This window comes from Parasteatoda tepidariorum, chromosome X2, assembly GCF_043381705.1.
Source record: "Parasteatoda tepidariorum isolate YZ-2023 chromosome X2, CAS_Ptep_4.0, whole genome shotgun sequence".
Lineage (NCBI taxonomy): Eukaryota > Metazoa > Arthropoda > Arachnida > Araneae > Theridiidae > Parasteatoda > Parasteatoda tepidariorum.
In genome coordinates, this window is record NC_092215.1 from 5,115,348 (window position 1) to 5,139,014 (window position 23,667).

Genomic DNA, 23,667 nt, shown 5'->3' on the forward strand with positions numbered 1-23,667 from the left:
CGCGCCGAATTTTTAACAATTAAAGAATTTTGAACTTAACGCAGGTATTGATTAAAGACTTAACACATGCTCTAAATATGCATATGTATATAATTTAAATAGTTAAATAAAAATAAATAAAAGGATATTAAATATTTTAAAAAATAGAAACAATCCTAGTATATAAAATAGATTTTAATAATTTTCTAAGTAAAATTAAGAATTTTCTAATTTTAAAGTTAAGTAACCATTAAAATATAAATAAAATAATTAATATATCATAAACCATTAAAATAAGTATGAAATTTTTTAAAAATAAAACGATTTTACTTTTAAATTAACAATCCAAAATCGTGTTTTAGAAATAAACGATAAATCCAAAAAAATTTTGTTTAAAGAAAAACTTAAGAATAATTTATTTAGATATCACATATCACTATATATTCATATCACTGCACTTAAAAATTCCTCAAAATCAGAACTCTCTGTATTACAGCAAATTAGGCTTACTATTTAATTGTTTATTTCGGGTTAATCTCTGTCACTTTCGGTTTCATTTGTCCCGGGATGATTTCCGCTTTTTTGAAGCCATTTATCATAGTTTCTTTTTCTCTTTTAATTGCTGACAGCTTAAACCCAGCGGTATAATTTTTCCTCTTAATGGGAATTTTTCCTCTTAATTTCCTTTAGAATGGATAACTTAAATACAAGTTATGTTAAAACAAAACGAAAATAGTATAAACGAAACAAAAATATTAACGAAAGAAAAATATTAATAAAACAAAAACGCATGGGAACTGAAGATAAAACGATTAAAAAAAACCTAATAATAATAAGCTGAGGAAGATGATCGAAATCAGCAATGAAAAAAAAAACAATAAAAAGCTCCCTCCCAAGCATTTAAAACAAGTTTCTATTTTTAGCAATTTCTCCCTCTATTTTCGCTTCTCAAATCAGGTTTCTTTTTTCAACTGACTCCGCCTAGGACGGTCTTTCTTCTATCCCTGTCTAAAATTCTCACACACTTTGCTTTTTTCCCTCTGCACTGACCCTCAGTGGAAAGTTTGAAATTCTTTTTGAACATTCTAATTGTAAGATTATTGAAGGTCATTCCAAGCTCATCAGCATGCTTTATTTACCCAACATTCACATGTTTTTAACAACCAGCTGAAGAAAAAAGGGGAGTGGAGAGAGGCATCCATGACAAGTGGAAGAGTCATATTTCCTGGAAAGAACAGGGGGGGAGCATTTGTTTTACAGTTACTTTATCACTGGGCCCACCCTGATTTTCTTCATTCATTTATAGGCCGTCCCGTTAGATACGCCTTCCTGTTAAATTTTCAAGTTTTAAATCAATAACGCTGCGGCCTATCTCCGCAAAATTACGGTATATGTATTATAATTTGTTTTCAGTATTCATTTTTACTAATTATTCAGCATATATTGAAATAATATTTTAAAGAGAGCAATGAAATTGAAAGAAGTTTTGGATTTTTTAAACTCCAATACCAAAATATTAAAATAGGGAGCAAAAAGTATATAGTCTTGAAAAAATAAAGTTATCTTTAAGCTTATCTACAATGGTAAAGACACAAAGGGAAAACAAAAAGAATTAAAGACACTGCTGTTTCAATGCAACATGCAAGTACTATTGTCAGTCCCAAAACAAAGATGGAAAAATTTAGTGCCTTGGCACACATGATGGAACTTGTTTATATTACTGAAGCAGCTGTTTTTAACTGTCTTTATTTAAACTTGAAATTTTATTCAGATTTTAGTGCAAAGTATATCACTACTAAATATTATTTTATAAAAATAATAAAATACTTTAAATAAAAGATGCATAGTAAAATATGAAATCAATACAATGCAAGTTCTAAAACCTTAATTGAATCAAAAACAAATACATGTCTGCCATATTTAATTATATATTTGTTAGCATTTTTTATATTGACAAGGAAATAATTTGTTTACTTTGTGAGATATGATAATGTGACAGAAAGACATAGATCGGCATTTCTTAACTTAGTATATATTTTCTTTTTTTATAAAAAAAATATTTATTAAGAGGTGCAAAAAAAGGAAAGTACAAATCAAAAAATCTAATAATTGTAATGACTAAGAAATAAATTTATTTTGTGGTCACTTTTCTCAGTTCAATTCAAAATATGGCATTAATATTGGCAACAAAAAGCAAAAGAAATTCAGTCAAAGAAGTTTTAAAAAATGAAATTAAATGATACTCACCCTTTAACAAGATGTGGGTATTTTATTCGAATCCAAGCAGCTAACATACCACCATAAGAGCCACCAAATGCTATGACAGAAGATTTATTTACTCCAGGTATGGTAGATTTCAAATAAGAAATTAATTCAGCAAAATCCATAAGTGCTTGCTCAGAGGTTAAGTAACCCCGGTATTTTTCCTCCTAAAATAGAAGGAAAGATTATAAAAAAGAGCCATTTTTTAAACTTGAAAAAACAACCTTTTAAACATAGGACAGGTATCTAAAGAAGAAAAAACTTAGGACAGTTATGTAACATTTATAATAAAAGGAGCCACAGGGAAAAAAATGCTTTTGTCAATAAATCAAGCAAAAAATAAATATTGGATAAAGATTACAGCATAATTTTATTAAATTTTTACATCGTGTTCAAGTATATTTTGAAACTAAATAAGAAAATTTAAACAAAAGAGGGTCAATACTTTCTGAGGTTAAGCAGTCTAAGGAATAAGAAAACGTGGTAGTTATAATAAAAAGCAGTACCTAATTTAAAGTTTTTATTTCTCAATGCTTATTTACTCCTTATATTCTTTATACTTCTTTCAGATTTAAACTGGAAATAGTGTCTAGAGTAACATGCTGTGCAAAATAATTGCTACTTGGTAACATATTCTTTTATTTGGTAATTACTTAATTTTTCTTCTCATTTGATAATTTGTGTTTGGCTGATAATTAATGTTTTCTGCTTAAAAGCCAAGACAGATAAAAATAATAGTAAAAAAATCATATAAACAATTTTTCATACATTAACAGCTTAAAATTCTTCTCAGTTTTTGCTTCATTAGTAGAGTAGAAACAATGATTTTCAGTGGAAAAAAAAGATTAAATAGAACATTTGTCCTGTAATGCTGATTTTCGTTTATTCTAATAAAACCAACAGACTAAGATTGCTATTAGCTTCATACAAACAAAAATAAGTACTTAACACTATCATACGACCATGCACACTATCATACGACATGAAGTAAACCTATTTGGAAGAAAAATAAAAATGCTTATTATTGCCTCATTAATTACAGTGTTGTTGAAATATTTAATATCGCACATCTAAACATGCTATTCCTTAATTTTATTTTTGAGATATGTGTCCACAATGAAAAATAGTTGAAAACAGTTGTGAATTGAATATTTGGCATGTTAATATCACACAAAGACATTTTTAATCCTCTAAAACTATAGCAAATTATAAAAATTATAGCTGGTACAAAATTTTATTAATCAAACATTCAGGAGTATTCATTTAGAACCTAATTCAAACTTAAAATGCTTTTAAATCAACAAACATTTTCTAGATTATCATCATTTAACATAAAATTATAATCCTATTTACAAAATGTGCACAAGAAAAATTGGTATTTTTGATACAATAAAGCTTACACAAAATATTATGAAGGTTATATAGATAAAAACAAGTATTAATACTTTAAGTGATTTATTTCCATAGGGTAAAGATTCTCCATAATATCTATGTTCCGGAAACACAATGAGGGCATTGAACAAAGCAGCATTCTCCCAAATAAACCCCTGAAATGTTAAAACAAATTGAGAACATATCAAGAACTACTCTTACATGGACAAAAGAATGGAACAAAAATTATATTACTATTTTATTAAATAAATTACAAATAATAATTTAACCTATTAAATTACATCCAAATCTAACTTTAAAGCATACAAATGATAATGAGTAATAAAAATAAAGTCGTTACATTTTATTTTTATTGTTTATTTGTAACAAAAGCATTGTGTTCACAAAAAAAAATCTGCTTGTATAGAATAAAATTTTATATAATTTTTTTTAAATTTTAAATGCAATATGTTTTTATTCTAATATTATGGGCGATATTTTTGAACTTCGTATGAAGGAAAAGGTACCAATTGTCTCCTTTTTTTAATCTTTTAAATCATCATTACAGAAAAATAATTAAAAATCATTAAAACCTTTGCAGCAATTACCTAAAAACAGATTGATGATGAAATCATGTGAATCAGACTCTTTAAAAAGAGGTTCCTAAAATGTATGTTTTATTTCGAGATTTAGTTGTAATAAATATCATATAAAAAATACCGAATTTTAAATACTATGTGGAAAACTTTTCTTAATGTGAAAATTTTTAGTAATAGCTGTCAAAAAACGATTAAAACACAATATGCATTAACGCTGATATCGGAGCAGACTGGGCTTGTCAAAAAGTGATTTCTTGAATGCTTGATTTGAACTTCATGAGCTGTAATAATATTGATATTTTTTTAAAGAAAATTACGGGAATATCAATGCTAATAACTGAGTAATGAAAGATATTGGTGGGATTCAAAAACACTAAGTTGAAATTCATAGCAATAATTGCCTTATAAAATGATCAAAACACCATATAAATTTACGATGGAATTGGTGCAATTTCTGAGCAATAAAGTAAAGACTCAAATGTGTGATTCAAAATTTTCAGATGCATATTATCACATCATAAAATTAGAATTGATTTTATTTCACCCAAATTAAAAAAATAATTGACAAATTTACAGCAATGATTAATTAATTCTTTTGCTACAAATCAGAATTTGTAACAAAATCCTCACTCACACTCATATTTTATTAAAATATAAACTATGGTGTTCTTTAAAAAAATGAAAAAAAGAACACTTCTAGAGCAAACTATCTTTTAAAGTTTCAAAATTTCATAATTTTTTCTTTAATATTATTAATACGAAACTCAAGGGGAAGTCAGTCAGTCATTGACAATATTTTTTTCCATTCTCGAATGAAAATAGGAAAATCACCACTATTTCTTTTCCTTCCAATGTGCCAGAAAGGTATCTTTCTAATATAATTCTGCAGAAAAAAACAACTTTCGAAAAATTCTGCAGAAAATAAAAAAAAATTTTTTACTTCTCAAATGAAAAATCTTTCTGCAAGAACACTGTAATGCTCTGCAATAGTGTCACCATGATTCTGCTATGGAGCATACAATTATGCAAACTATGTACTATGATTTTTCCAATCACTATGTTTTGTTGAGAGTCTGAAATTAGATAAATAACCTCTTCCAGTGAAAGTCAACGTTCACAGTCCCTTTGATGAATGTCAGAATTAATATCATTATTTTGATCCTATAGCACATTATTTTGATCCTATAAAAGAAAATGTCTAAATTCAATAATGATTCTTTGACGAAAAAGTTTGTCTTCCATTATTTCCTTCTTGCTGTCGTATCACTGAAAACTGACATTGTAAGTGAGAACTAATGACATCAAAAAAAAAAAATTCCCAACAATTCAGCATAACAAATGTCAACCTTTGCTAGTGTATGAAAGGAATAATAAAATTTAATATATATTTTTAAACCTTCACAAAAGTGATTATATGGATGTCAACATTCACTAATTTTGGTCTTTCACGATAACAACACAGTAATTACATTTGGATGAAAGAAAAAAAATTTCACTTTAATTTGAATTAATATAAAAATACAAGAAACATCAACACAAATAATATTACTAAATACCTAATTAAATATTAGGACACACCCTTGAGACTATTGATTTTTTATCACAAATTTCTAGGTAATGGAATGCTGAATAAACCATTTGCATTTTAATTTAATTTTAATTAAAATTAAAAAAAATTAGCATCTAATTTGAGTAAACTTCATTTTACTTAGAATAGCAATAATTTTTATTCTAAAATTTTAAGTTTTTAATCACAGTATTAATATAAAAAATTCACAAAAGTGAAACAAAAGTAAGACATTGTCAAATTTCTTACTTTATTAAAGGCTGTTAAAAAAAGTTTTCACACCCTTAAAAGTAAGAAGTTTTTAAATAAAGATTAATTATAACTATCCAAAATGAATTTTAACACAAACATACAAGGCTAAAAAAATGTTGCTTTTTTTCGGGACATTAACCTTCCTTTTTGCTTCTGTCAAAATGACAGGTACCACTTGCATTTTTATATTAATTTTACCCTCCATTTCTTGTGTCCCTGGACTGGATTGCCAAACTGGATAGTCCATAAGTTACACACCAAAAAGATTAACACAATCAATTTTATGAGCCAGGAATCACGTTTGTTTCTCAATCTATACACCAGATAGTTTAAAACAAATCAACTGATTTGCCAAACAGATGAACTCATAAAGTAAATCTGCAACGTCACTGAAATTTAGAAATTATAGATTTGAGGGTCTAAGACTTCAAAATTCCTGTTTTGTTTAAAGATAGTCCCTATTGAAAGTCATAAAAGCAGTCCTAATTTAAAAATACACAGGAAAAGTAAATATTTAATGATTTGAAAAAATAATAAAATAGCAATTTACAAATTATTTGAACTATAAACAAAATAACATATCAGTTATCCTTCAAAGTTTAAAATCTAATTACCTCTTCCAAAGAAAATTGTGTTATTTTTTATACATACACACTTATAATTACGATAACACTTTGTTAATGACGGGCAAAATCAAGTTAAACAGAAAACAAAAACTAAATAGTGTCTAAATGGACAACAAAAGAAAAATAAACAAAGTATACACATACAGTATTTAATCATTAAAAAATTGAGTCACAGTAAAAATTAAAGAAATAAAAAATATTCTTGTCTACAATTACTTTTAGCTTAATAAAACAAATCAAGATTAAAAATAAAATTCTAAAAAAAACTTACCACTTGTACTAAACTATAAGAATAAAAGTTAATAATTAAATAAAGTTCAAAGCTTTCTTAATCATCAGAAATTGCAAAACTCTACATAAAATAAAATTTAAAAAATTGCACTTTAAATAATGTTTTGCAAGTAAAATAAAACTAGTAATCAAAATTAATCAAAATAAAAAAAAAATTAAGTATTTGTATTTATATTGATATAACTTACAGTATTATTCGCAAACATTTCGATGTCTCCTTCATTCCCTGCATAAAAAAATACAGATCCATTTCTTGAGTTGAAGTAATCAGAATTAATCAAGTACCGTTGTTGAAATTTGTCATTGTTTGAATAGCCAAAATGATCCACCTAAAGAAGGACCATTAGTTAATTCTTTTTCAATTATACTCAACTAAACATTCACATAAATCACTAAAATAATAATTAAAATTGTTTTAGTAGCTTAGAAATTCTTTTTATACTGGAATAAGTAAAGAAAATTTTTACATGCTTAATAGTAAAAAATGAAGTCAAAACTTCTTTATAAAATTCTTTAAATAATGAATAAACAATGAACAATTACAGTATTTTTTTCTAAATCTTAATTAAATTAGAATTAATTAAAATCCATAGATATCATTTTCTAAGTGGTAATTATTAAGTTATTTTTAGACCACTGCTGATTTTGCATGTAGAATGTCGTATTTTAACCTGCAGTCTTTTCCGCATAGCAAAACCAGTTTTTCCATATTATTATATAGGAAAATAGTGAATTGGGAAGAAACATTCTGCCAATTTAGCCCATTTACTAAACTGCCAGTGATATAATCAAAAAATAAAGTTTATCACAAACTAATGATGGTTATTATTCATGGGTTCTACAATGCTTATGATAAAAAAATCTAAAAAAACTTAACTCTTCTGTACGGTATATATTTTTTAACTAACTTTACAAAAATATTTTTTCAAAGAGGTGCAACCAGGAAACAAGTGCATAAAAATGTCTCAAAAATCATGTATAAATATTTTTACTTATTCATTTATTAATTTTTTAATTCTGAAAAATATGCAAATTTCAAAAATAGTAATATTGAATTTAAATTCCATAAAACAGGATTTTAAATATTCGTGATCGCAACACTCGAATACGCCATCTAGGGAGAAGATCAGTTGAGGGAGGTCTTAACCTACTTCCTTCTCTCTCCTCCTCTTCTTAGTTGTATAGGAATATACTAGGATATTTTCACCTTTCTTCATATTTAATTGCCAAAAATAATTTTTTTAAATTTCCACAACGCTTTCGTTTAAAACTATGTTCAATGCCCTTTTCAGTTTCTTATAGTTTCCTAACTTAAAAAGTTTTTAATCTACTTGAAAATCAAGACAGAAACTAACATACTTTCTTCTACGACTCTCCAAATGCTAATGGTGAAAGTATGCGAAATGTTGCCATAGTTAGAGAATTCTACTCCACTCCACCTGTAGCCCAATTTGATCGCCAATAGATTTAAAGATTTTAGTAACATTTAAATTGTAACATTATTTTTAAAAAATTAATTTACTTAAGCTTTTTTATGCATAGGACTTATGAAATATTATTACTGGCATTTGCAATGTTCAAGTAAGCCACACGAGGAGAAAATTGATAAAATGAATAGAAGTTTCTCCTTTCCTATGTTTTTATGTCCCTTCCCATGTTCCTAATTTTTATTTTTTAAATTCAAAATAAAAAAAGTGTTATTATTTTTAAATTAAAGAATATAATATGACCACATTTAATATGATACAAAATAAAAATCATATCTATTACAAAATAGATAATTTAATTATTAAAACACAGAAAATTTTAATTATGGCAAAACAAGACACTAGTAATGTTCAAAACCAATATAAATGCCTGTTTTTATTATTTTTTTCAAGCAATATGCATCACTTAAACTTTCTTGCCCTTTCTTTGCAGATATCTTTGTATAGACTTTTAAATTGAAATGCTGAAAAAGCCTCATTTTAATAACTACTTTTCAAACAAACTAAAAAAAAAAAAAACATTCTGTTTTTATCATAATTTTTCTAAAACAATTTATTTTTATCAAATTATGATCATGGTCTATGTACTAGACCATAAACATAATTTTTTTTCACCAATTTTTTTCATGAATAGGAAAAGCTAACTTTTTGGAAAAAAAAAAGCTTTCTTGAAAGTAGTTAGCAATACTGGTGCATTTTCTGCATACACTACTTTACTTATTCAATGATTTTATTTCATCACAATAAATTTAAAGCATTTAAAATATAAAGATTTTAACATATATTTTATGACTTCTCCAAGTCAAAAATATACTGAACACAAGACATGCAGGATAAATTCTCCGAAACAGATATGCTACAAATCTGCATTTTTTTTTTTCATTTTAGATTAACAATTAATAGTAATGACATTTTACAAAAAGGTTCGTAAATGTGAAATTAAAAACTTTTCAACAAAATAGGTCTGAATATTGAAAGTAATGTACAGAAATATCCCCCCCCCTACCTTTCCAATGTAAACACAAGAAAAGAAAATTCTTTTTACTGCCCAAAAGGTAAAGGAAATATATAAAGAGCTAAGGACAGTTTATAATTTGTTTGCTTTTTTTTTAATGTTACATTCTTACATCTAACTATTCCATAATATTAATTCCAGATATATACTTGAGAAATCTTCTGAACAATTTGAATCGCTATATTGCTCCAAACTCTTCATACATATAAATATGAATTGTCAACAGAAAGAAGAAATTCACATTTTAACAATAGAAAAAGTACAAAAAAAATTTCAAAAAGCTCAACTCAGTTTAAAATTTACTATTCATAATATAAAAAATAATATAAATTAAGGGATAAAATAAAAATACAATAATATAACACTAAAGTTTTTAATAGAAAAAGTCTAACTCTACATTTTCAACGCTGTTTTTGTGGTAAGAAAATCTCTTTTAAGAATTTAACAGAATCTCAAGAATTATATAATGCAATAGCAAAATTAAATATTAATTAAATTTAAATACATTAGGACGTTCTCATTTAATGTACATGGAAATAACATAAATAATTAAAAATTAAGAGGGATAAAAATAGTATATTAGATAAATAATTAACAAAACGTTTCACAATTATTGATACAGCGTTTCTAATAATTTCAACGATTTCCAAGAAATAAAAAGCGATAATTTCAGAAATATGGTGATGAACAAAACTTTTAAAATAAACTAAGCAAAAGGTGAGAAAAAAACACTTTATAAATTTCTTTAATTATAATCATGAAAAGGTAAAACTTCAGTACCCGTTGCTCAAAATATTTTATATCATACTTGTATCCGACACAATAACTAACAGTCAATATTCCTATCAGCAGCAAGTTAGAAATAAAAAGTTTCATCTTTAAAATATACATAAAATGTAAGAAATAAGGAATAAAACTTATCAAACTGTCTTCATAACAAATTTAAATTCAGATATCCCGGTGATCACGCGCAGAACCGAAACTCAAATCAAAACAGCAGAAGAAGTAGAAGTTTTTAAAGTACATCTTTCTGGGTCACTCATTACGCAAATAATCACTGTATTACTTATGCTAGCCTTCAAATTTGATATGAGATTCTTGATAAAATATAACTCAGTGACACAACAAGAAATACAAACACAGTCGCCAAGTCATGCCCTTGTTTTAAAATGAGAAATTATCTTTTTTTCTGTTATTAACAGGAAATTACAGAGAAGAAAAATGAGTCTTCATAAATCAACCATCTTAAAAAATAGCATTACATTAAAAAAGATAGCAAAAAGATTAAACATTTAAAAAAGGAAGACAGAAAAATAAGCTTAATTGGATCGACATCATAGCCCTTACTTCTCAACCTGTGCTCTGAATTTTGTGAATTTTGAATCAAATTATTGTTCTTTTTTTTTTTTTGTAGTTGTAGTGTATTTACGTCGCACTAGAGCTTCACAATGGGCTATTGGCGACGGTCTGGGTAACATCTATGAAGATGATCCGAAGACATGCCATCTCAATTTTGATCCACTGCAGAAGGGATTCGGTAGCCCGACGTCCTGCACGCGAAGTACAGTAGTAGAAGAACAGTACGGTATAACAGTAGTAGAACGGTAGTTTAACGTGGACCAAAACCGCACACCCTCGGTCCCTACGTAGACTGATCCAAGTGGTCACCCACCCGCACACTGACCGCAGCCAGTGATACTTGACTTCGCTGATCTGCTGGGAACCGCGTCTTAACGATCAGTCCACTGCAAGACTTTTTCTTTCTGTTTAAATGTTTTATAAATTTTTCGAGTTATGGATATTTTAATACAATATTAATCAATGGATATTATAGCTTCCCATGACAACCATTCTTTCATATGAAATGGTGCTTCCTAGTAATGCCTTTCTGCCAAACGCTCTGTAACATGGAGATAGCGAGTTCGAATCTCACCGTAACCCTGTAGTTCCTTTTTAGAAGCAATTTACACAGCATAAGATTACCCTAAACGTACATGCAACTGTTTACATTATTACATGTCAGATAAAATGCTTGCGCATGCGGGAATCACATTGACGTGCGATCACATTTGCGAATCACGTGAGCTTAGGATGCTCCATTACTTGTGCTATCTGTTCTACAGCTTGAAGTCCCGCAGTGAACTGATCGTTAAGACGCGATTCCCAGCAGATCACCGAAGTCAAGCATCACTGGCTGCGGTCAGTGTGCGGGTGGGTGACCACTTGGATCAGTCTGCGTAGGGACCGAGGGTGTGCGGTATTGGTCCTCGTTAAACTGTTCTACCGTAAAGTGCTCGACTTCGCGTGCAGGTCGTCGGGCTACCGAAGTGGGGGTGCCATAACCTCTGCAGAGGATGAAAATTGCGATGGCATGCCTTCGGATCATCCTCAGGGATGCTTCCCAAACCGTCGCCGACAGCCCATTGTGCAGCTCTAATGCGACGTAAATGAACTACAACTGCAACATCTACAGCTTGAATGGGGCTCACTATAGCCTTATTTTTTGATGAGCGCACAAGCCTGCATTTGTATGTGCAACAAATAATAGAGAAATTTATTGTTTGAAACCAGTTTTAAATTAATTCCACAGTTCAGAAAATCATAAAAAAATCCATACATTACCCGTCAAAGAGCCGCGGTAGTCCAGTGGCTAAAAGAATAGGACTAGAAGGGCTGGGGTTTGGTCCTTGACTCTGCTAAAACACACCAAGACCAGGCGATATACTTGCTCATCAAATCTATGGAATCAAAAATCATGTAGTCGGTGACTGAGGGGTATCCGGAGAAAATTTGCTTCCCCTTCAGATCCATGTCTAAATCGAGGAAGTGGATCCCCTCTGCAGAGAATCAAATTTATGACGGCATGTCTTCGGATCATCCCCACTCCACGGATGTTTCCCAGACCATCGTCAATAACCCATTGTGCAGTTTTAGTGCGACGTAAATAAACATCACGACACCAAATAATCAAAATAAAACAAGCTTTTACAAACAAATGCGAAATAAACAATTTCATCTCTTAACTTTAAAATAAAACGATTGCATTGTGTTAGTTCCTGGACTCAAAACCAAAACACATTTTATAAATGCTTATGTCAGCGCGACCTATGCTCTTGACTTAGCATGCTTTGGTGCGCGCAAATTTTTTTAAAAAATGTTCTAAAATTTTCGTAAACATACACATATTTTCTGAAAATAATTATACCTATCCTTTCATTTAAAACCAGCTCTTTAAATATTAATTTCAAAATTTAATTTCAGATTTAATGTCTAAAAATGTATTGAAAAATATAAAATGCTAATTATTTGCTAGATATCAAATAATCAGAAGTGTGCTATAGCCCAAAAAAGTTATAGCGTCGCAGACATTTTTATGTATTTCGAAACTTATTTTAAAAATGGTGATAAATTTAATTTTTTACAGAAAATATTCTTTAAATTTTTTAATGGAAATTTTGAAATTTTTTGTAAAATTTACCACCAATCTCAAAACTTTATTTTTTTTCCAAATAATGATATTAGCGAGACATATGCTCCTGAATTTACGTGTTTCTAACTAAATTATCTTAATTTTTTTTAATGTTGTCATGTATGGATTAATATTTGTTGTCATGTATGGATAATTTAGGAAAACATGACACTTTTACTCCCATTTGAAACTGATTTCAAATGAATCCCACTTTCACTAAACAAATAAATAAAAAAATAAAAGTACCATTTGCCCTCCTAATGATTTCTTATAATGAGAATCAATAAAAAATGGTAAACTTAACAGGAGTGAATTAACAGTTTCGTGATCTATCCTTAAAAAAAGGAGAGTAATTTAGAACTAAAAGGACATTATTTGCTTCTTGACTTATGTTTTTATTTATTTATTTATTTATTTTTTTTACATGTCGAGGTGACCTATGGAATAGTTTATGCGTATACTGGGTTAAATTATTTATTAAAAAAATTTAAATGGATAGTTTTAGAAATTTATGGACTTTTTTAAAAACACGATTTCCCTAAATTGAAGTCAGTTGCTCCAATTATTCTTCAGAAAATACACTGGTGTGCAAAACTTAAGCAACAAGGGCGTTTTTTGTCAGAACTCTACAAGAAATCATCCGATTGACATGAAATTTGAATATGATGTACATTATTTTGTACTTAAACGATGGTAAAGGAATAATAGCGCAGAAATGAATATAAAGCTTAAAGTAGGGTATGGAACAAAAAAAGGCTTTATTTGACATATTGTGGAGTACACATGATTGTCTGAAGAAGCGTAAGTACAACTGGCAGATGTTCTCTAGTATGGGATATGCCCTCCTCTTACTGTAATTGTTGCTTGGCATCGTCTCTCCATGCTATGCACCAGATTATCCAGGAGTTCTTGGGGTAAACGTCTCCATTCCTCCTTTAACGCATCTTTCAGCTGATGGGTGTTACCAAGAGGATACTGTCGTGTCGCAAGACGTCTCCCTAATGCATCCCACACATGCTCTATGGGATTTAGATCTGGAGAGTAAGCTGGCCAATCCATTCGTGTGATATCTTCACTTTCCAGTAGCTCTTGAACATTAGCAGTACGGTGTGGCCGGGCATTGTCATCCATAAAAATGAAGTCTGGTCCAATGGCCCCTCGGAACAGACGCACATGGGGTAGGATTACCTCATTGCAGTAGCGGTCTCCAGTTACAGAACCTCGGTCGAAGATCTGAAGCTCAGTCCGCCCGTTCAACATAATGCCACCCCAGACGACAACTCCAGGACCACCGTAACGATCTCTTTCCGCGATGTTATTGGGATGAAATCGAGCTCCAACCTCTCTCCCGACCAACTGACGTTGAGAATCGCTTGTAGCACTAAAACGACTCTCATCTGTAAAGAGGACGCAACTCCATTGGTGAGGTGTCCAGGTTTTGTGTTCTCTGCACCACTCTTAACGGTGCCGCCGATGGCTAACTTTTAAAGGTATGCAGCGTTCAGGACGTCTGGCAAATAAGCCACCGTTGTGGATGCATCTGGTCACTGTAAATCTTGATACTTTTCGTCCTGTGGCTGTGCACAGTTGCTGAGATATGGCGCTCATTGACTGAAAACGGTTTCTTTTCGCCTGGAGGACAATGTAACGGTCATCTCTTGGTGTTGTTTTCCTTGGACGGCCACCACCAACCTTCCGAACAGCTGTACCAGTAGTTTTAAAGGCATTCCAAGCACGAGAAACAACACTTTTGTTGATCCCGAACTCTTCGGCGACACTGGTCACACTACGCCCCTCCTCAAGCTTCCCAATCATTCTTCCTCGAGTAAAGTCGTCTAAATGATTTCTTGAAGACATGTTTCACAAAACAAATCACTTGCACTTGCAGCGAATGTCTTTAACTACGGTGCTCTTCATCCTTTTATCACAGCTTTGATCTGCGCGCACCGACCCACAAGGTTTACGTACACTTACATCACCTACGACGCTTTACTTCTAAAATTTGCATACAAATAATCTTTCTACTGAATTACGTGCATATTATACTGCAATTTCATGACTATCTTATACTTTGTTGGGGAGCTGTGGCCGAAAAACCACTTGATGCTTAAGTTTTGCACACCATTGTATCAAATGAATTAAAGCTATTGACAAAATTAAACAAATTCTGCACGTTTAATTATTTAAAAAAAAAGAAGAAAAAAAAAGAAGAAACTAAAAGTTTTCAACAGCCATGATGGTAACTCAAAAACACGAGAATTTTTAAAATGAATGACAGCGTTTAAGTTTAGTAAAAAAGAAAAAAAAATGGTCACTGAAAGAGTTCCTGACTGTCGAAAACTGCTCATTTTAGTGAAATCTGTTTAATTAGAATAAAAATCTAGCAAAGCAATCTATTGATAAGATTCTAAAAAAAAAAATAATAAATAAAATAAAAATAAATAAACGTATGAGCTTCTTTATATTTCTCACCATATTTTTGAATACTTTGGAGTTTTAAACTTTGATTTGAACTTTTAAGAATGTGTCTGGCGAGCAAACTTGAACTCGAAAAATATTTTCTCTCTTTTTAGACTGAAAGCTTTATTTTGATACCAAAAATGTTGTCAGTATTTTGACAAGTCTCGTTGAAAAACTTTCTTCCATCCAATTCTTTTTCAAATGCCAAGACATTTTCAGCAAACACCCACAAACGTTTTCGTGGGAAACCTGCCATGGAAAATTGCCCAAGATTGGTCAGCGCTCCGAAACGCAAGAGCAACAACCACGAACAAACAAATGACTTATCTAAATGATAATCTTTAAGAAGCTTCCAATGTCAAGGAATTCAGAAGTATCTGCATCTAAGTATTATTTATAGCTCATCATTTTAGAGAAGATTGGATTAAAATAGATTGCTTATGGTAATCAATCCGTTACTTACTATCTATTGACTATCATACGAATTATCAAAACCATCGAGTACTTTTAAATTGAGTTACAGAAAATTTACATAAAGATTGTCGTATAGAAATAGACATATATATATATTGAAAAATACACAACGGATCAAAAAAAATTATTATTGAATCAAAAAAGTCACTGATAAAAACGAATTAAAGAAAAGTTCCTGATTAAATTAGGTTGGTTACGGTAATCAATCAGTTACTTTCTATCCACTATCACAAGAATTAACAAAAAAGAAGTGGAGTACTTTTTAATTGAGTTACAATGAATTAACATTAAGGTAGTGGTATGAAAATGGTCAAATATCTCGGAAAATACAGAACGGATCAAAAAAGTTTATTATTAAATCAAAAAAGTCATTGATTAAAACGAATTAAAAAAGTCTTTGATTAAATTAGGTTGTTAACGTAATCAATCAGTTACTATCTATCCGCTATCACACGAATTATCAAAGAAGAGGAGTGCTTTTTAATTAAGTTACAGTAAATAAATGTAAATGTTGCCGTAAAAAATGGTCAAATAACTCAAGAAATGAACAACTGATAAAAAATTTAAAAATACACGTGTGAATTATTTTCAAAAAATGCGTTCAATAGTATCAAACTCAACCTCAACCCCCAACCTCACTTCCTTTGGTTGGGGGCAATTTCAAAATCTTGAATGAAAATACTTTTATTTTTAAACGCAAATTTGGATTTTACCGAAGATAGTTCAACGAACGAACAGGTTGTTACGTCTTGGTTCATAGGTAGTCTGTAATTGCAAAATAAAAATGTTATCAAAATTTTACGAATCATGGTTGAGGAAGGTGGGATTAAGAACATTGAAAGTTGTTCCATTACTGCATAAAATTTGAAGATATTTACCTCTCTTCAGTTACTTTGATTTTCTTAATTAACTTCTTTTCTTCTTTTTTTGGATCATGCTTCTTTGTGTGATTTTCAAAACGTTTTTTTTCCTCAAATTCTTATTTTTTTCCCTAATTAGCGAGCCTTTTCTTGAATGATGATTCTAAAAATATATTTCAGTCGATGATTAATGAAACACAATATAATATTGCTGGGTGTTTGGCTATGGTTGAATTATGTAAAACACAGTGTATATTTGGACATTTCATCATTAGTTTTTAGAGATTAGGTTGATCTATCTCTATTAGCACTTAAATTGGTTGCTGCTTCGACTGTTAAAGTATTAGAAAATACTATAGAAGAAATTTGTTAAAATAATTATTTAAATGTCATTGGTGAGTTTTTAAATCTGGACGTACTTCGAAATGTTTGCGAAAATCGACACAGCTCAAAATGCGTGTTCACGAAAATGGGAAGAGCAAAAAAATATTCCTTTTCGGCTTTCAACCTAAATTTAGCAACTAAACGAGAAACTAAGTGTTAACTTTTCCTTACTTAAACACTAAGCATCTTCATTAGGGGTCTAAGTCCCGGACTTGAAGACGTGGTTGCTAGGTACCTGATGATGTACAACTTTAAACAATAAAGTAAGTTTTAAAACTTCCTAAAATGTGAATTTACTACCACTATTATAAACTTATAGCACCCGTGGAAACCTAATAAACACAACTGTTTTTTTTAAGCCTTTTTTTTAAAAAGAAGATTAATTTAATAAAATGTCCAAATTATTTATATAAATGGATGATAACATATTACAAGTTTATTTGGATCCATAAGATTATTCATTTAAAAAAAAAAGAACAACACTCATAAAGGAAGTTTAAAAAAACAGAATCTATTTAATAAATAGCTATGTTCATTTTCGTAATCACACATTTCAGGCTGTGTCCATTTTCGTAAACACGCATTTTAAGCTTTGTCCATTTTGCTAAGTACGGATTTTAAGCTTTGTCCATTTTGCTAAATACGCGTTTCGAGTTGTGCTTATTTCGTAAACACTCATTTCGAAATTTCGAAGTTCGTCTAGGTTTAAAAACTCAACAACGACGAATGATGCATTTTGAATGTAATAAGGCGCTCTTTTGCTTTTATGAATTACTCTATAGATATTATAAATTCAGTAACATTTGAAAGCTTCTAATTTTAGCGTACATTACAGATAAGATCTTAACATCTCCTCTGAACTTTAACATTAAGAGACAACCCACTTAAAAAAAAAACTATTACAAAGCCACATAAAAATTTCAGTCTAATAAAATAAACATTAACGCAACTTTTAAAATACGGTTGTTTTGTAACAGCTATTATTCTTGTTTATTTTTCGGCTATTTAACTGCAAATTTTTTCGAAGGATTGACGCCGTTATTTTTGCCCCCGTGATTTGAAGTGTGCCAACATTTAGCGGCAGTTTTCATTTCTCTGCACTCATAACTACATCATCTGGATTCAAGCCATGAAGTCTTTTTGGAGATTATTGCAACATCCCACCTACGACTTTTTTCCAAGATATTACATTCTACTAACGAAACTGTCACATTGATAGCATCCAAAAATAATAATAAAAGAAACCTTTAACGGCCAAAGAATTATGCAAAATAAGGGAGCTTCTTTTGTGCGACGGGAAGAATCGGGGCGAACGGTGACATATTTTATGACACGGAAGAAAAAAACAGGGAACAGAAAAAGAAAATTTAGTACCAGAAATGAGGACAATTATTTTCTTTTTTAACAACGAAAACATTTGAAGAAGATGGAATTGTTACTAAACATATAGGCCAAAAAATTTTAATTTATTATGTGTAATTAACTTCCAAAACTATTTAAATGCCGTTAAATTTATCTTTTCTGGGGGAAAAAAAAGAAATTTAATTTTTTTGTAAATTTTTAAAATAACAAGAAAACGTTTTTCAATCTTAACGAAAACTTATTGTAATGGGGCCGTTCAAAAAGTACGTACACAAAAATGGAGAAATTTTAACCCCCCCCCTCTTTCGAACATTACCGTACATTAGTACTCCCCCCCCCTCAGAGTACGTACATTTTATTAGTCTATCCCCCTTTTTCATGAAAATTAAAATAATTATGTTTTAAATAAAATTAAATATTTATTTAAGGTGCAGGAAAAAGTCAAATTTAAATTTGGTGTATGCTTATAATGTACGTACTTTGTATAATACCTCCCCCCTCCCCATCGTACAAAACCGTACAAAATAGCAAATTCCCTCCCCCCCTTCGGGATGTACGTACTTTTTGAACGTCCCCAATGTTATAAGAACACGGGAAAAATTAAAGAAATGATTTATAAAAATAATAATAATAAGAGTTGGAACATAGCTCTGAAAAATGCGTATAGTAACATTTACTTATTTATTTTCCACACTCAAATTCTGAGCTATTTAAAGTGCAATAAAGTATAGTTTCTTGAGACAACAAAATAATTTTAATTTATTTAAAAAATAAACTAAAAAAAATGTAAAGACAATATAAACTAAAAAAAATAAGTAAAATATAAAAAATGTTGTCCTGACGGGTTTTTTATTTGAATATTTTATTGTTAGTTTTCCTTTCCCCTCATACATTCGTACTATAACGATAATAATTATTATTATTTTATTACTGTCTTTGAACAGCCTACCCAATTTTTGGATTTACGACTACTAATGTTCAACTTCGCAGCCTTGTAATTTTGAACCCAATTCAAAAGACAAGGGAACGCCTGGACAAGTATTGTTAGAAATTTGCCTCCTTGAAGACCTTTTTGATGGAACTAACCCGCTTTTGCGTTACATGGAGAGGAAAACCACGAAAACTTCCCACGGTTAGCCTAACGGCAAGATGGTTTCTAACCCATGATCAGTCTACCAGTGAGGATATTTTTAAGTCAGCATTGTGGCTGGTTCGAGCCGGGGGCGGAATTCGTATCGACCAGCCATTACTGGGATTCGAACCCGGTTTACCTCGTTGAAAGGCGAACGCTCTGTCCACTGAGCCACCACGGCTCCGATAACTATAATTATTATTATTATTATTATTGTATAATTATTATTATTATTATTATTGTATAATTATTATTATTATTATTATTGTATAATTATTATTATTATTATTGTATAATTATTATTATTATTATTGTAGAATAATTGCGTTTTAATATAAGCAACAAACCGCAAAATGTTCAGCTTTGTACTACAGATCTGCCATAAAATTAAATAATTTTGGTGTAAAAAGAATAAACAAATAAAATAATCTTTTTTCTTCTAATAATTCATATAACTCAAAAGTGAATTCTAACAGATTAATTTTCTTTCTGTAACAAAGTAATACATATTTTTAACTATGTTTTAAAAAAATATTACGGTTTAATGACAAGCAATATTATTTGCATCCACGGTAAATATGCAATTCGAGAATTTGTAAAATTCTAAATAATTCTGCAATATTAAGAGAATTAATTCCAGAAGAGAGTTAAGTTTCTTAAAAAACAGGTGATGAATTAAAGTAATAGAGTGATTAAAAGAAGAAAAAAAAAATTGTTTGGGTTCTCTTAAAGCTCTAGACTTAACAAACAATTAAATTAAAGCAGTCGAAAGAGCTGATTAAGTTCCAGATTAAAACAACCTACTTTGTTGTTTTCCAGTACGCATCGGTCATTTAACTCGAAAGTTACCCGATTTTAATCACGATAAAAGGAAAGATAGTGGATAAAAAAACACCATTTCTCTCTTATCTGTTTTCATCAAGGCGGCAACTTGAGAGATTGATTTTTAAATAAATTCATTTGTTGACTAAGATTTAGATTAACTTCTTTTGTAGTTATAACAGTGATAAATATATACATTAAAATTTCAGATTATTCAACATGTTAGTCTACAAAATATTTTTTGGATTTAAAAAATATCGATTGATTACGAAGCAAATTAAACATCAAAATTTCAGATTGTCCAGCATATTACATTCTACAAAATACTTTTTATATATTTTTTTATTTTAGAAAAATAAAAACATCTATTGATTACGATGCAAATTAAAGCACAGAAATTTCAGATTCTTCAACATGTTGGTCTACAAAATATTTTTTGTATTTAAAAAAATAACTATTGATTACGAAGCAAATTAAAGCATCAAAATTTCAAATTATCCACCATGTTACGCTCTGCAAAATACTTTTTGTATTGTTTTGTTTTTAGAAAAATAAAAACATTTACTGATTACAAAACAAATTAAAATATTAAAGTTTCAAATCATTCAACGTGTTGCATTCTACAAAATATTTTTGTACATGTATATATGTTTTCCCAAGATAAAGGCGAATGTCTTATTATTTAAAAAAAAAAAATCATTAAAAAATTGAATTAATATAGCGTAACATTTTTTGCGCATTATAATTTTTTATTTCAATTTTCTGTTAAGTTTGTTATATTGCAAGAGATGCAAATGCAAAAATTCGTTTTTTTTAAATTTTTTTTAAATTTTTTTATTCCAATTTTTAAAACAAAATAATCGATTCAATATTTTTTCTCGACCTATGTATTACCTGAACAAAGCAAATATCACCAGAGGATTAGTTTTATTCAGTTGCACACGGATTTCTCGACTCTGATAGTTCCCAGTCAGCCATAGTTTGCAGCCCCACCAAAATAATTGACTAAACTATTTGCATGCATAATGTAAAAGCAAATTTGTTTTGTAAAAACCCTGATAAAAAAATTAAAAGTATTATTAGTACAAAAATTTTGAATCGCAAAGGCATTGTGGTTAGGAAACTGAGCTATTATTTACGAAGAACCGAGGTTCGAACTGCAGTAGTGGCTTGAAGCACCACCCAGCTTCAGATCGATGAGAATCAGCTTGTCTGTTTAATATAGTTTATCTATGTAAAGAACTCCCCTTGCCACAAAGTATAAGGTAATCTGCAGCTTTGGACACTTGAAACAACGAATTTCAAAGAGAAGAACTTTTATCTCCCCCAATTCCCTTCCTCTCGCAGTCCCGAGCCAAACCTTGACTTAAATATTGATCCAACAACTCTACTTGAAATAGCTAAAACTCCGTAATCATAGTCACCGCCACTGCTCCAGACGAATGGCGAGGGAAGTTCTTTCCATAGACAGACTATGAATGTGACTCAGCATTCAGTCCCTGACCAAATGATTAGACTCACTATAAGAGTCCATGTAAAATCTTAATTATCAGGTGATATTATACAACTTTATTGTTTTTACACGACTGAAACCGGTTTGCACTTGTTTACGTTCGTGTATCAATGGGTCAAATTTAAAGATATATAATATAAATTCGACGATTGAATACATTAGACGATATATTATATAAATGTAGACTATTTATTATATCAGGTATTATATTAGTATATTATAATAATTAGACTAAATTAATCGACGCACTGTAGTTGTTTAATAATGACATGTTTTGCACGAGTTTATATGCGATACTTTTATAATTAAACATACATGTAATGGGTTTAAATACGGGAGATTTTTTAAGTGCTTCACATTTGTATTTATTTTTAACGTATTGCATTACAAAGTTAACCATTTAATAGACGAACGTAAACAAGTGCAAACCGGTTTCAGCCGCGTAAAAACAATAAAGCTCTTATAGTATCACTTGATAATTAAGATTTTACATAGAATCTTATACAGCAAAACTTGTGTAAGTTGACCACTTGTGGTGCATTGTTTTAGTGGTCAACTTAGACAAGTGGTCAACTTATAGAGGGGGTGGGTCATTATTTACTTTTTCGTTTCCTATATCATGTTGCTATATATATATATATTTTTTTTTTACTTGACTTAAAAATTTTATTCAGAAAATATGCAAATGAATATCTTAAGAAATGTGTTTAAACCTGAATGAACTTCAATTTGATACATATAATTCTAATACTTAACTAATTTTTTTTTAAAAAAATTATTTCGTTAGTTATGCATGTGAAGTGTTTAATAAATATAATTTCTTAAAATTTCAGAACACGAAAACATGTAATTTGAAAACTTTAACAAAATAAAATTATTTGAANTAGACATGTTTTGCACGAGTTTATATGCGATACTTTTATAATTAAACATACATGTAATGGGTTTTAATACGGGAGATTTTTTATGTGCTTCACATTTGTATTTATTTTTAACGTATTGCATTGCAAAGTTAACCATTTAATAGACGAACGTAAACAAGTGCAAACCGGTTTCAGCCACGTAAAAACAATAAAGCTCTTATAGTATCACTTGATAATTAAGATTTTACATAAAATCTTATACAAGAATAAGTTGGCCATGGGCTGTAAATCTTAAGAATATACACTGGAGAAAAATAATAACCAAAAAAAAAAGCATGTGTGTAGTAAAGATCAATTCAACACATACATACATTACTACACACATGTTTTTTTCTGTTGAAGTGCTTATTATTTTTAAATATAGTACAGTGTATGTTCTTAGATTGATGCTTTATCAACAGCATTTTTTAGTCTATAATATATATTTATATATACAGTAGGGAACCGATTATCCGGAACGATCGGGACCATCGCTATTCCGGATAACTGATTTTTCCGGTTTTCTGAATCGCTACAAAAAGCCGTATTTTTTATCGTTAAACCCAACTAAGAAAAAAATTTTTTGGGAATAATCTTAAAAAGAAGAAAAAACGATGAAGTAATACACTAATGATTTTTTCCAAAATGATTTTAAGGTAAACATCTTTTTGAAAGAAAATTCCTAAAATCTTATGAGGAAAAAAAATTTCTTTTTAAAAAAATTGCGGGAAAATTTATTGAATTTCGTTCCGGTTTTTTGGTTTTCCGGTTTTCTGATTTCCGGATAACGGGTTCTGTACTGTAATACAATTTATTTTGAATTTATTTTTGCGGAATGAT

The 23,667-nt window shown here is 29.6% G+C and overlaps 1 protein-coding gene across 2 annotated transcripts in view; it reads right to left on the reverse strand.

The window, feature by feature from the left end:
• LOC107453508 (lysosomal Pro-X carboxypeptidase) overlaps nucleotides 1–12,185 on the reverse strand; it is a 36,699-nt gene extending 24,514 nt beyond the window's left edge. Inside the window, exons 1-4 of one of the 2 annotated variants that reach the window (XM_071188434.1) lie at nucleotides 12,072–12,185; nucleotides 7,136–7,276; nucleotides 3,687–3,788; nucleotides 2,227–2,408 (exon numbers count right to left, since the gene is read on the reverse strand). In XM_071188434.1, the coding sequence (XP_071044535.1) occupies nucleotides 2,227–2,408; nucleotides 3,687–3,788; nucleotides 7,136–7,153 (302 nt within the window). In that variant the 5' untranslated portion in view covers nucleotides 7,154–7,276; nucleotides 12,072–12,185. Of the gene's footprint in view, nucleotides 1–2,226; nucleotides 2,409–3,686; nucleotides 3,789–7,135; nucleotides 7,277–10,229; nucleotides 10,489–12,071 lie in introns of those variants that run through there. The other variant, XM_016070376.4, reaches the window with a different exon arrangement.
• Between the last annotated feature and the right edge of the window lie 11,482 nt (nucleotides 12,186–23,667).